We start from the raw sequence: 15,650 nt of genomic DNA on the forward strand, positions 1-15,650 counted from the left end.
CTCAGAAATCCTCCTGCCTCTGCCTCCCAAGTGCTGGGATTAAAGGCGCGCGCCACCACCGCCCGGCTTCAGATGTCATTTCTACATTATTATAACACAAACCATATTGTTTTAGTGGCTGCAATTCCACTATGTAGAGATGACTATTGTTTATATTTTGACATATGCTGGGTCTGGTATGGCTGTTTAAGGGGAGTTATGACACAGTCCCTGTCCCTGGAGCATTGCCAGGCAATTGATCCCATGGCCCCACGTGTGTTGATGGTTGCTATTGCCCCAAAGCTGATCTGCTGTCTTTACTACTCTATTTTCAGTCTTTCTTTCTGGGAAATATACTTCCCGTATTACTCAGAGCTAATCACGCCATAGTAAATGAAGCAGATGCAGTTTCCAGGAATGAGGAATGGAGGTGGTCATGAGGCTGTGGAGGATGAGGAACAGGCTCCACTTGGCCTTCAGGGCCATGGGAAAGGATCTAGACAACATAACCACAAGGATCATAAAAGCTTACGGGGTCCATTTTGGAAATGGTTCATTGCCAGGCATGGCTTTGAATTTAGAATCATGAGAAAGCACATACACCCTCTGGCCCAATGACTGCTGCACTCACTAGCTAGGGTAAACTTGGATGCATTAAGGATAGAGAGTTAGAATGGTTTCAGGAAGAAAGGGTATGGATAGAAAAAAAAAGGGAATTTTTATATATATATATATATATATATATATATATATATATATAATTTAGGAATAAGTAGTATCAGAAGGAGAGTACATGAAACTATGGAATTTCTAGGAAAAGGAAATAAAGATTAAAGAATTAAAGTATGATGTAGAAACATATAGAAAGTTATTATTCTGTTTTTCTGGCTGATTGAAGAATTGGAGATAACAATGCCTGGAAAGATATTAGAGAGAACTAACCATTTTACTCACATAAACTCAAAACTCATTTTAATTTTAGTAGTTTGTCATTTTTCTACATTTTCTTACATGGAAGCAGTTGCTAAAGACTGCTGTCTGCTGTACCAGAAAACCAGAAGAGCTGTGCCCAGTTACTCATAAAAAACAGGCTGTGGAAACCTAGGAGGAAATGGGCTTTTGTTTAGTGTTTGGTTCTGCTCTAAGGAAACAGCGGCTGGGACTCTTTATCTGGTAGAGTTTATCATAGAGTTTATGGAACTCTAAGAATTCTTGGTAATTATTAACTCTGATTAAAGCTTTGATGATGTAGCTTTAGTAAATAAAAGACTGTCTTCAGGCTCTCTCTAGTTATCAAGCTATTAGGCTTGCTTAAGCTGAAGTTGAAGAATAAAGCATACTGAGAATTGTTAGGGAGCAGAGAGAGTACCTGAACCAGCAGCTTGCATCTACTACTGACTCGGAGGCATTATTGAATCAGCGCCGTGCCCATTTCTGCCTTTCTCAGGACCCTCCTGAAGCTGAGGCAGGACCTTGGCAGACATACATATTTCCAGACATTTTTCTTACTTACATATACACACATATGCATACATGTGTGTATGCACACACACATACTTTTGCTCCCATAACAACCATTATGTTGTTGCCTTTTCCTTTTTTTTTTTTTTTACAATGATTTTATTATCATCATCCTGTACTGAAAGCATACAGCAAGACATTGTAATTGTCAGTGAAGACAGCCAATCTCTATGTAGGGAACTCTAGAGAAGCGCATCCACTTTCACCATTGTAAACAATGTTTATACAATGTGCGTCTGTGTGGTTCTTTGTGCACTTGCCCAGTTAGTTCCCCTGGATAAAAAGTCCTAGAGTTAAAGCTGTGCACTTAAGCAAGCGCACACTTACATGGAAACTGACATGCTGTCTCCAGGAGATTCCACAAGTTGCACTTGCCAAGAACATCAGTAACGACTGGTGGTCCTCACTGTTAGACCTGCCATTATGGGTACTGACAAGAGCTTTCATAATGGCTACTTCATGTCCGGAGTCTCTTTGTCTGCTATTTTGATTACTATGGACATTAGAAAGCTATTTGCATTTTTGTGGGGGGGACACAGTACTTTCTATGTATTTTGCCCAAGTTTCAAAAAGTAGAGTTAATCTTTTGCTTGTTGATTTGGAAGAGTTCTCCACACACTGAGGACATACAGCGTGTCAGATAAGCTAACGGTACTACTCTGCTCTTGGCAGAGATGATTAGTGCTCAGTTTACAGGGAGGTGTTTGCCTCCTCTAAACACAGTGGAAGCATTTTCAGCAGCATAGCCTTTGAGCCATTGGGTCCTGCTTCTGGTGTTGATTATTATTCCTGGTGAGACCTCCTCTGATCCCCGTTCAGACTTAGATTTTACAAATGTCCAATGACCACCTGAAAGAGACGTGCTTTTTATTTGTAAAATATAATTTTCAAAAACGTTGCCTGCTCACTACGTCTTACCTAGATCCTCATGTGTTTTTGTGACTTTGATTAACTGAGAATGAAAGCAAACCATTGGTATTTAAACCAGCCTGAACTGTGAAAACTGTTATTTCCCTTTGGTAATTCTGACAAGTTCTGCATTATGGCCGCCTCTCTGGGGTCCACAGTGTGTGGCAGCCCTTTCTGTCTTCATCTTTGTGGGTCTCCCCCCTCGCCCACCAAGCGACCTCTGTTACTGGTCTCTAGGCTTCTAGGGAGGCCAGAGGGAAAGGGATGCGAAGGCTCTGCTCTCTGCTCTAATCAACACACCTTTCCCAGCACCATTTCCTTGAGAGTTCACTGCTCATTCTCGTTTACAGCTCCAAAAGCAGCGAGGCACTTTTTGCTATGTGGTTTCCATCAGCAAGTGGTAAACGTGTTGGCTTAAGATGCCATATTCATATGATTATCTGGTTTGTTAATATTTCTGGGTTATTCTCTACAGCTTCTCAGCTACTCTCTCAACTGGGCTTGTTATCCTGAGCAGGGTATTTCCAAATATCATATTTATTTTTATAGAAAAGCTGATTTCATCAGAACAGACCTGGTGTTTCTTCACATAATGCATCATACCACATATTTGTTCAAGGGGGGTTTTTGAGAAATCTTTGTGGGTTTCTGAGTGGCTAACCTCCCCCACCTTGTTTGTCTAGTTGAGATTTCAGGGTTATGTTGTCAATTAAAACTATTTTGGAATGCACGTGCTCTTAGCACCTGTTTCAGGCTCTTCTTAGGTGTTTTGTCTCCGCCATCTGCTTTCCTCTGCTTGTCTTTATAATTCCAAAATGTAGGAAAGGAAGCTTCTGTTCTTCAGTTTTTCCAGTCCTGAGCTCATTCTCTCAGCATAGTTCTTGAAGTCAGGGACAGACTCTAAGTTAGATATACTCTTTAGTCAATCAAAAGCGTTGCTCAAGCTACTTGGCTGCTAGTCACCAAGCTTTTATAGAGAAGGACCTCTCTTTGTAAACAAACGGAGCATAAAATGTAGCAATCACCCCTCCTCCGAAGGGATTAGATAAACTCAGATTACAGGAGCTAGAAGGATGGGAGATGGGACTCCAGAGAAAGAGGCTGCCAGTCAGTGTAAACAATGGTTATGCTCAAATGGACACTTTCTACCTAACCACGTGCTGTGGATTTAAAGGCAGACATTGCAGGATGTACAGATAAGTGGGAGACTGGTTGGAGCCACAGGGAGGGGCTCTTCCTGACTCTTAATTGTTCAGAGTTCCGTTTGCAGCTAATTCACCTCCCTCCTTTCTTCTGGGGCCTTCTAGATGCCAGGAGATAATCTCAGTCACTTTAAAAAAAGCAATCAGTTTTAAAAGTTACAAACACCTGTTGGTCTAAAATGGTTTTGAAGACTTTGGTCAAGTCTGTGAGGCTTTCTTGTACATCACAGAGCACATTCTGAAGGAAACGTTCAGCAGTTGGAGCAAGCTGTGGCAGAAAACAGTAACACACTTTTGGGTGTGTGTCCCCAGGGAGAGACTGGTGGGTGGAGGGTACGTACTTTCTCATAACCATCATTGAACCTGCTTGTTTCTGTGTGTGTGAGTGTGTGGTGTGCATGTGTGTAGAGCAGTCGCCAGGGGCCACTCTCAACTGCTACATTCTCCCTGCCTCGGTTGAAGAATGAAAGTGATCAACCTTTGGTTTTTCCAGTTCCTCTGCTTCTGTCCATGACTACAGCTCATCTCCAGCTGCTGGCTGCCGAGAACCATTATATGCACAGCATCTCAGAGCCAATTTGCACAGACAGGAACTTTCTGGGCCCTCATTTACTCCTTTACCACCACTGTCCTGTGGACACCCCTGACTCCCCTGTGTGAAGGTAGAGCATGAAGGGAAGGGGAAAACACAGGAAAGAGCATTGACACAATCCTCCCTAACTGTGTAGAGCCACATGCACTGTTCAGAGAATGCTAATGCAGAGACATTCAAAGTCTTTTATGAGAGATTCCGATATCTTTTATCGTGGCAACTCCAGCCTATATCACAGCAAATGTATTAATGTGCATGAACATCTCACATTAGATAAAATACTTCTATTTGCAGAACATCTTCAGATGTACTTGTGCAATTTTCCCTTTAAATCTTCTTTGGCTACAGGTAATTTAGTAGACATTTGGCTGTAATTTCTCATCATATTCAGGAGTCTGTCCTCCAATGTTATTTCCAATATCACAAAGTTTTATGAATATTAGGTTTAGCAATTAATGAAGTTGGCATCGTGTTGTGTTTACAAATATTTCATTTTTGTAATTTTCTGGCCCTGGTTTAGAGATGACACACATTTGCTAGCTCTTGGACTTTCTCCAGACTTGGACAAAGTGGCGTGGACTGGCACTGGGCCAAACCTGGGCTATGCCGAGGTGCTGAGCTTGGCCTGCTGAGGAAGCAGTGGACTGAGTGACAGGCAGCCAGAAGAGCTGGAGGCTAGGACCGGGTCAGCCAAACGACCCAAGGTCTACCAAGGGGATTGGGAACCATTGTGCATAGAAAGAAGTTGTATCAACTTACTGAATTTCCATTTCAACAAGCCAAACAGAACCACAGACCTGATCCATCACTGTAAATTTTTCTTACTGTTGGTTTGATCAGCGGTTAATTAGTTGAGTAGAAATCATCCTTAGATTCTTATTACAAAGGGAGATATTTAGGGTAATCTCAGTTTGGAGAAATAATGATTTCGAAAAGTCAATCTTTCTGACATAAGAACCTGACTCTTGGAACACAACCACTGTATCTGTTCCTGGGCATGGTCACTAGCATGTCCTCCAAAATGGATCGAGGAAGCCCTTTGTCCACTTCCACCATCAGACCCAAGTTCCACTACAGTGCATGCAGATGGCACTGTTAAGTCTCCCAGCTGAACTCATGGCTTCTCCTGTCCTCTCTGACAGCCAAGTTCTACACAGCAGCCACTGTTAATTTTAAAAGTCTAAGGAAGATCATGATTCAACTCCGTTTCAAACTGTTTGTTGAAGTTTGATAGCAGCTAGAAAATAACTGCAGCATTTTACACTGCTCCACAGAGCCACTGCATGAACAGACTCTTTAAGTAAAGAAAGTCTCCTAGTCTTTCTTTGTGAGCCCCTCTGCCTCCCTATTTTTGTCACAGATCTTTTAAGTTATTTGATTAATTCACTTTATATCCCATTATCAGCCCCCCTTCTCCCAGTACCCCTCTCACATAGGTCCTCTCCTCCGAGAAGGGGGAGCCCCCTTGGGTATCACCCCCAACCCATCAAGTCACTGCAGGACCAGGCTCATCCTCTCCTACTGGGGCCAGACAAGGTGGCCCAGTTAGGGGAATGGGATCCACAGGCAGGCGGCAGATTCAGGGAGAGCCCCTGCTCCATTTGCTATCATGATCTCTTGCTTTACTCAGGACACTAATGCCTCCCAGATGGGCTCCTCACTGCTTTTCTAGATAGCCCCACCCCCTTCCCTTCTCAGCCTTATCGGCTAGAACATTTTTATGGTGTTACTGTTTACGGAGCCCTTTCTCTTAGAATGCAAGATGTGCATGCAAGCAAAAGGCTTTTCTATCTGTCGCCATCTTAACACTGACTGCTACACTTCCTGTATTAACAGTGCCGTGGTGCCATCAAGAAACAGTTCAATGTATTAAACTAGTCTGTCAACAGATGGAAAGCTTTATGTACTGAAATCTTAATCGTGAAAAAGCCTAGCAAATAGGCCGCAGTTTAGGGAAATCACCTGTAAAGCTAGTAGGGTCCTGCTCAATTACATTAGCAATTTTCAGAGGCACTGAATGTCTTAGGTACTGAGAGGACTCTGCACTGCTACTGAGAGTAACAGGAAATGGTTTCCAGTGCATTTACCCTGTCTATCAGCTACGAGCCCTAGACTAGGCATGCACCCTGACTCAGTGGTCCTTGCAGCTCTTGGGAGCTGCCTCATTCTCACTGTTTTCCTTCATCAGTAGTTCTAGCTGATCCAATGCTCTTTTAATAGACTTTGTAGAAAGACTCCAAACTTCCTTTAAAAAAATACCAAATAATGAAATTTCATTAATGAATTCATTTTACATAATGAATATGTAAGTTATAGGTTGATGTTTAATTTTAAAAATCCTAGAAAGATTCACTTGACTATTATTTCTGTTTGATAGTCCAGGACTCTACTAATATTTCCTTATAAGGAAGCAGAGATGCCAAAAGTTTCAGCTAAGTACCAGTGTAGTCTCCCCTTTGTCTGTGTTTACCAACAACACAACCCCTACCTTAGTACCAAGCCCCCTCTTTGACAAGTCTTATTTAGACTAATACAGTGAAATAAAGAAATGAAAATAAATCTGTAGAAAAGACTTAACATTCACTAAACACATATAAAAATGTAACAAAATGAACGAGGTTTAAATGTTATTTAAACAAATACGATCCCATGCTTTCAAGGTGTCTGTCCAATAAACGCATGGTCTCTCTCTCTCTCTCTCCCTCTCTCTCTCTCTCATCTCTCTCTCTCTCTCTCTCTCTCTCTCTCTCTCTCTCTCTCGTGTGTGTGTGTGTGTGTGTGTGTGTGTGTGTGTGTTGTGTGGCTGAGTTTTCATACAAATCCAGGAGGAGTTTGCAAAAACATTAACTCTAATGGTGGCTTCCTAGGTTAGCTCAGAAATCTTGTTGGTTATCCAGTGATACAAGTTGATGTTTCTAGAAGGTTTTTATAGCCTAGAAATGCCTTAACAGTAAGTTAGTCGCATTCATATGTATATGTATATATATGTGTATGTGTGTATATATCTATATTTAATATCTCTATATATGAACACTTTAATTATTATTCAATTCTGCTATGTTATCACATGATTATTATATAACAATAAATTTCATGTTTCTCTCTGCTAACAGTTATGGCAAAGGAACTGTTATTTATTTACTCATCTACTCTAGATGCTATAACATAGTTTAGGAGAATAAACTCAGGTTCTTGCACATGTCAGGCAAATGCTCTACCAATGAGCCAGCCCTACTCATTTTTATTAAGATATTTATTTTTACTTTTATTAATACATACATGTCTCTCTGTGTGTATGTGCATGTGTGTAGAGCTCCCACGGAGGCCAAAAGAGGATGTCAGATTTCCTAGGAAGTGAGCCATTAAAATCAGTGCTGAGAACTGAATCTGGGTCCTCTGGAAGAACAGCAAGGACTCTTAACCCATCTTTTTAATCTCTCCCACTATCCAACCACTAAGATCAGGTTTTACTAGGTTGCCTAGCCTCACCAGAACTCATGGCCTCAAACAATTTTCCTACCTCAGCCTGCTAAGTACCTTGTTTTACAAATGTATACTACTATGTCTGACTATATGAACTTCATCTAATTTATATAAAACAAACATATATTTAGCATTCTCTTTAGCTCTGTAGTTTTGTGCACGTAGCTCCTGCTTTCAATAAAACATACAAGCAAATTCTATTTTCTGGTCCATTTTAATGGAGATTTCCCTTGAGACATGAACACAAAGTGTCGAATGCTACCGTTAGTTCCTTTCAAGTGGGGCTACCCATTGCGTACCTGGTCTCACTGTCTCATATCTCATGTCCAGAGCTGACTACGCTACCTGATGCTCACTCACAGGAAGGCAGAGTTTCACAGGGTGCCCCCTTCTACCAACATAAATCCAGGGCTACCATCTTCCCCCTGGTATCTTTTGTTATTCCTAGTTTAATTTGAATTCCTTTCTGTTGTCCTTTCACTTTCTAGTCAAACATTAAAAAAAATTCCTCTTTCTAAAATATAAACCTAACATGACAAGAGCTCGTGATTTACTTATATAAGGAAGTTTCATCTAGAACTAAAGTAACGGCTGTCTCAGTGAAGCAGACATGCACTTGGACCTTTAAAGCCTACAAAGTACATAGGTGTTTCTTTCAACATTCTTCTATGTTGCATGCTCTATTAATTTTTCTTTTAATTAAATCTACTTTTCTTCAGGTGCCATAAATGTCAGCTTTTTTTTTTAACCTCATGTTAATTTTTACTTTAATTATTAGCAGCCGCAGAAATTTCTCCTTCTTTGTACTGTAAACACACTGTTTTAAATTACAATGAGACACGTCTGGGGCTGCCTAACCCCTTACCTGTCTTGCTTCAAACCTTATGAAGACATACTTGAAATAAGCCACCAGTCATAGAGAAAATTGAAAGAAAAATACAAAGTACAGTAAGTGTGGCCAGCAACCTCTCTGCTACATACCGCTCGCTCCCCTTCTGGACCAAATCTGGTTTATATAACAAAACCTTACTTAGTAAATTTGCTTTGATCTCTTTAAAGACATGCTTGTTCATGTCACCTAAATGAAATTACATCTATTAATCTTTGAAACTCACGAATGCTTCTCACACTATGGACGTGAGCACAGTGGTATAGATGCATTTCCTCCGTTCAGTCAGTCAGTGATGAGAACACTGTGGTGGGAACTTCCCGTCACACATAATCTTTACGTCTTCATGCACGCAGATATTATTGCTTCCAATTCAGAGTTGAAAAGCTATTCAGAGTTGAAAATATATTCAGAAAAACTGAATATATTTTCTGAATTTCTGGTGTTACTGTTTTGAGGTGGGAATTGTGTTTGGTGATATAAAAATGAAACTATTAACATGCCACCTTCTTCACAGGTTAATAGAGTGTGCACATTGGCGAGCGAGCTCTGCTTGACTCCTAGCTCCTCATTAAGGGCCACCCTGCAATGAGGCCAGCTGACAGGACAGTGACTGGGGTCAGAATGGGAATTAGAGAGGTCATTAGGTTATGGCTGTGCTGAAGGGCAAAGGTGAGATGGGGAGGCAGAAGGCGGAAATGTCTGCTTCTACACCATTCTACAATAAAACCCAGTTATTCCTAATTTTCACGAGTCACTTTACTGCAACCTTCTTAAAAATATTCAATCAAAAGAGATTTCTCAAAATTCCTCATTGTTTAAAAATCTCCCTGCTTTGAGTTTCCAAACTTCCAAGAGGCAGTGCTAGACTCTGAACTCCGTAGAATCAAAGCCTTGATGCTACAGCAGGCACTCAGTCGCTACTACATGGGAGCCATAGCTTTGCACCTGTGGTATCTAGCCAGTTCTTCAAACAGGACAAAGGGATGCTAATATCCTTTAATATTATTATCAGTTGGGTTAACCAGGTCTAAGTTTGATAAAACCCAGCTAATTCCATTGTGACCCTAAGATGCATGTACTGAATGGGGTAACCCAGACTCAGAAAGGCAAATGCTACATGGTCTCTCTCACCTGTGGCTCCTAGTTCTAAATCCTCAGATATAAATATATAACACAGAGTAACCACAGAAACCAGCCAAGTACACAGGACCACAGGTGTGGTTACTTTAGGCGGGGATTAGGGGGTAGGTGATATGAAGTGGGAAAAGAGGTAACAGGAGGAGGCTCTAACTGGGAAGTGGGGAGGAAGGAAGTGACAGGAGACAAATGTCACCAAGGTCATTTGTTAAAGTCTCAAGGAATCATATTATTTTGTATTTATCTAAAATTATTCTCTTTCTCTCTCTCTCTCCCTCTCTCTCTCTGTGTGTGTGCGTATGTGAGTGTATGTTCAGTGTTCCATATAAGAACTGTATTCAAACAAAAACTACAGTTTCATGCAACCACTTCCCTTCAAATGGTTGGTAAGGGTAATTTGTGACATTCTTCAAACAATACAGATAATGTACATAGGTCATGATGTTACTCAGAAGTTAAAGACATCCCCACAGTGCTAAAGACAGCATGCACTTATGACCCAGGGCTCAGATGGCTTGAGCTGGACCTGACCTGAAGGCCTCTTTCCTGTGGTCTAACTTCCATGGTTTCAGAAAATACTATGCAAGCTGCAAAAGATCAGAGGCAATTGAACAGTTCTGCCCAGCTGCAACACCTAGGAACCACGACTTCTACCAGCATAGCAGCAAGACATGCATGCAAGTGCAGTAAGTGGCACTTGCAGTAAGGGGCAGCCAACAGGTGTGGAACTGGACCTACTCAACAGGAGGGAGGGACGTCATGCCTGGTACTAGAAACCAGCTTTTGGGGGCCAGTCACGAACCTTACAAAAGAATGGCATTACACCACTTTGCTAGACCAGTGAAATTCCTTACTAGACTCTAGTTCCAAATCTTATCCTTATACCCATAGCTAGGTTTCACAAACACCCTTTCTCAAAGAGTCCTCTATAGCAAATGGGGACCATCACAGAAAAGCACAACTATACACAGGGCCCAGATCAATAGACTGGGTGGAGCCCAGCTTCACCAGATACATCCATAGCATAGCTCCTGCATTTATGGCTCAGGGAATATCATGGGGGAGTCTGCTGTGAAACAGCCTCTTCTGGCAATGTCTACATAAACAGGGCCAGAGAATGGCACTATTAATGGGAATGGGAATGTGGAAGGGAGAAGTTTTCATTCTTGCTAAACAAAAGACTGCAGGCAGACAGAAGCATGTTGTCCTCTGAGAGGCTCCACCCAGCAGCTGACTCAGACAGATGCAGACACCCACAGCCAAACAGTGGATGGAGCTTGGGGACTGTAGTGGCTGGTTTTGTGTGTCAACTTGACATAGGATGGAGTTATCACAGAGAAGGGAGCTTCAGTTGGGGAAGTGACTCCATGAGATCCAGAAGTGGGGCATTTTCTCAATTAGTGATCAAGGGGGTAGGGCCCCTTGTGGGTGGTGCCATCCCTGGGCTGGAAGTCTTGGGTTCTATAAGAGAGCAGGCTGAGCAAGCCAGGGGAAGCAAGCCAGTAAGGAACATCCCTCCGTGGCCTCTGCATCAGCTCCTGCTTCATGACCTGCTTGAGTTCCAGTCTGACTTCCTTCAGTGATAAATAGCAATGTGGAAGTAAGCTAAATAAACCTTTTCCTCCCCAACTTGCTTCATGGTCATGATGTTTGTGCAGGAATAGAAACCCTGCCTAAGACAGGGACCCTTATAGTGGTATAGGAGAAGGATTATGGGTACCAAAGGGGATGGGATCTCCACAGCAAGACCTACAGAGTCAACTAACCTGGACCCTTGGGGCTCTCAGAATCTGAACCACCCACCAAAGAACATACACAGGCTAGACCGACCTAGGCTTCTCCACTTGTATGTAGCAGGTATGCAGCTTGATCTTCATGTGGGTCTCAAACAATTAGAACTGGGGCTATCACAAAAGCTGTAGCCTGTACATGGAATGTGTTCTACTAGCTGGGCTGCCTTGTCTGGCCTCAGTGGGAGAGAAAGTTCCTAGCCTCTCAGAGACTTGAAGTTCTAGGATAGGGAGGGATACCCAGTGTGGGGGGGGGCAGCCCCTCAGAGTAGAAGGGGAGGGAGAATGGGGAAAGGACTATGGGAGGGAGTGACCGGGAGGAGGGCAGTGAGTAGGATGTAAACTGAACAAAAAAAAAAAACAAAAAAAAAAACCAAAACATAAAACCCTGCAGGCAACCAATGACTCCTGGGAGGAGAATTAGCCTTTCCCAGGGATGAGCCTCTTTATTGGCTGTCTGGCACAGTGTGATCAGCCTGGAACCATATATACACAAAAAACAAAAATGGACTCCGCAGTTTGTATTTATATGTTTGTCCATATGCACCCATACATGTACATATGCAACAATAGTAATCAAAGAAAAGGAGTCTATCAACTTGAAGGGGTCATCAGAAGGGTTCTGAGAGAAGGAAGCTGGGAGGGGCTGGAAAGGAGAGGGAAGGGTGAAAGGATTCTATGTCAACTAAAAACATTTACAAAGATATGTCTAAGAGGTTTCAAAATTATTTAAAAATAACTAAAGCAGATATAGATTCTGATTTAGTGACTAGAAGGAAGGCACTGCCAAGCATTAGAAGCAATTGCTTTCCCCAGTGAAAAGTGCTTTCGAATGGCATACTCTAAGTGACTCACAGCATATTAACTCTAGTTCTAATGAAAAAGCAATTGTCCAAGTTTTCCCTGGAGAACAGTCTGGGTCACAACAATCCAGGCTTATGGAAAGTCACGAGTCTCAAATAAGAACCAAATGAACACCCAGCTGGGAAGAGGCGAGCGAGCATCATTAATTTAACACCAGTCTTTCAGGGCTGACCATGTCTACATTTCCCTGGAGAGAAACAGGGTCGGCACAGGGTAGAGGCCATGCTTTCAAATACATTTAAAGACATTTTACTTAATAAGCTAATATGCTCAAAGGATGCTACGTGTAAAAAACAAAAATAAAAACCAATTGCTCCTGTTGAGGACTGGGAGGAGATAATAACAACAGAGTTTGCCAATACCTTCTCTCCAATTTCCATATTGTAACAAGTGTTTCTGAACAACACTGCCAAACAAGTTTGCATCTGATTTTAGACAATGCACTCCTCAGCAGCAGCAGCAGCAGCAGCAGCAGCAGCAGCAGCAGCAGCAGCAGCAGCAGCAGCAGCAGCAGCAGAGAAACAGAGCCACGAAGGAGTTTTAGTCTAAGCCGTTGACTAAGGCCGGCGCAGTGCGAGCCTTGCTATGTTGCTTCAGTTTAATGAGCAGGAAGCATTTTTCATGTCCTTTTAAAAATGGTTAATATGTTTCTCTAGCCTCATTATCACTGCCAGAACATCTCCTCGGATGTTCTGTGACTAAGACAGCTCCTGTTTGTTTCAGAGAAGATCAGAAAGTCAAATTTGACTGCTCGCATGCATACGCTGTTAATGAAACTCTTACAGGGCTGCTTGAGGTGCCCACGGCGATCTCACAATTTTTATTTTCTGATGGTTTTCTAGACTTACAATTACAATTGTAAATTCATAAAGTAAAATGAATCTCCACAAATTAAAGCAGTAGTGGGTTAAGGATATTCATCAGACTTATGTGAAAGGACATTGTTTACAGGATTTGATCAAAGCAGAAAAATTAAAGCACTGTTATCTTGCATTCAACTTGAGTGTTAAAGTGCTCAGCAACTTTGGGGGTTTATTGGAGCAGATGTTAACTATTTATGAAAATAAACACGTGGTTTAGGACTTGCATTCATGATAAGACTCTTTGTTACAGTAAAGTGCTGAAAAAGATTTACTACACAGTCTTGTGAGACATGGCTTATGGTACACGGCCAATCTGAATAACTGTTAATTCAGGTCACTTGAAAACTTCAGAAGGACAAAATTCTAATAAATCCCATTTTCGTCCATATCTTTCTATTTTCTTGTTCACTTTCCCTCTTTATTTTAGTTGATTTATTTATTGGGCTACAGGCTTAGGGGAAAAAGCATCTGAGGCTGTCATGTAGTAGAATTTTCTCTAGTTAGCCAAGTAGAAATTTCACTGTCTAGCCTGACATGCTCACAGCAAAAGTGACCAGCCATCCTTCCATTCCATTACCCACCATTTCTGTGCTACAATTTTTATCCTGCTGTGCATGGGATGTGACCATACATGCACAGTTCCCATCCAAGGTAATTTGCTGTGCAATGGTGTGTAAAATTTCCCTCTAATTATGATAAGGCCACCGACAGGTCATTTATGATACACTCTCTGGAGGCAATGGCAGTGATTAGCTTTCAGCCTGACTCATATGGAGGAAATTAAATTGGTCTGATCATGACTTGATAGGAAGTAAAAGTCTCTTAGGAAATTATTCCTTAGTCAGGCTTATAGTGAAAAGGGAATTGGGAGGCGGGAGGGGCAGCGGACACAGCGGTGAAGCTTTTTGGATCATTTAGACTAGCGTTTGAATCTGGGGCTCTCTTGGGCCTAGAAAACATTATAATGTCTCTGAATGTCTCTTGGTTGCCATTCCTGACATGAGCTTATTTTCTCAATGCCTAGGATCTCCCACTATGACCCTCCCTTCTGATGCTTGAGCATGCCAAGGTCATTCTTGTCTTGGCATCCTTCACCACAGAATCTCTCATAGCTGGATTTCTCTTTCTGGGAATTTCCACATGGCTGGGATGTCCTCATTTTTCTACTTTTCAGTCAGTGAGATACACCATGTCTACCTTCCCAGGTTTCCAAAGGTAAATCTCTGTCTCTGAGTCTCCATCTTATGTAAGTAGCCCAGGCTGGACAGAAACTCCCTATAGAGCCAAGAGTGATCTTGAATGGGATCTTTATGCTCTCACCTCTCATGTGCTGGGATTTCAGCCATATGCTACTACTCTGAGGTGCTCTAAGGTAGGCTCCTCTGAGGGCTGGGGGGAATTCTCTGCCAGGTGATCAGCCTGTCAGTCACTGCTGTATCCTCTTTATTGCTGTTGATGAAGTACTAATTATACTTCAAATGATTTACTTATTGTTTGTTATATAATTACATTTGTAAGTTACCAATGGAAGGAGAGTCTAAAAGCAATGACTATCTTAATTAGGATATTTTCCAGTCTTGAAACTTCACCAGCATCACTAACTAGATGAGCTGATATTGTTTGAGAAAATGGATTAAAAGTAATAACTAAGCTAATAAATCAGGGATAACAAACTTCTTGAACTTTACATATGACAGCATAAAGATACAACTCCTTGTGAGAAATTTTAATAAGCCAACAACTAATGCAATTTCACACCACAGTACAATCATCACAGCCCTCCACGAAAGGATAATACAGTGATAGCTTTAATTATTAGTAATTTTTGAAGAAGGTCTCTACATATAATTTTGAGACAAAAAACTTAAATTAATTACTATGAAATTTTATAGTTATTTATTTTGGTTCCTTTTGTCCTCATTCTGATGACATAAATATAACACCAAGTTTTTAATGTATCATGTTCAGTCAATCTTTGTCAACCCCGGACCTAGTGCAGAATGGACTACAAGTTCATCCTCCTGCTCTATAAATTACAACAAAATCCTTACCAAAGCGTCCAGTCATGGCCACAGTATGGCTGAACATTCCCAAGGTAGAATCCCAGGGATTGAGTGACTTCCACAAGATTGGTAAAGTCGAGACTGATGCTGTTGAACAGGACAGAGGTCATGACAATCTCATCAATGGCCCACACATCTTCTCCTTGGGAAGAATGGTATGGCTGCCACCATCTGAACTGGATTCCAAACTGTCTTGCATCATCGGGTAATTCTACAGAGATTATTCTAAAGGGGAAAGAAGTTAAAATTCAGATACCTTGCTGTCTTAAATTATAAATATTTATACTACAAACTTCATTTCCAAGGAAGTACTTGAATAAACTGAATTATTTAAAACTCTAATCTCCAAGATCAG

At 41.6% G+C, this 15,650-nt stretch overlaps 1 protein-coding gene across 2 annotated transcripts in view; it reads right to left on the reverse strand.

Moving 5' to 3' along the window:
- The window catches only part of Reln (reelin), a 457,134-nt gene that overhangs the window by 134,156 nt on the left and 307,328 nt on the right, over positions 1-15,650 (reverse strand). For both annotated transcript variants that reach the window (XM_031380095.1, XM_031380094.1), the window contains exon 20: positions 15,284-15,520. In XM_031380095.1, coding sequence (XP_031235955.1) covers positions 15,284-15,520 — 237 coding nt within the window. The remainder of the gene's footprint in view (positions 1-15,283; positions 15,521-15,650) is intronic.

This window comes from Mastomys coucha, unplaced genomic scaffold, assembly GCF_008632895.1.
Source record: "Mastomys coucha isolate ucsf_1 unplaced genomic scaffold, UCSF_Mcou_1 pScaffold19, whole genome shotgun sequence".
Lineage (NCBI taxonomy): Eukaryota > Metazoa > Chordata > Mammalia > Rodentia > Muridae > Mastomys > Mastomys coucha.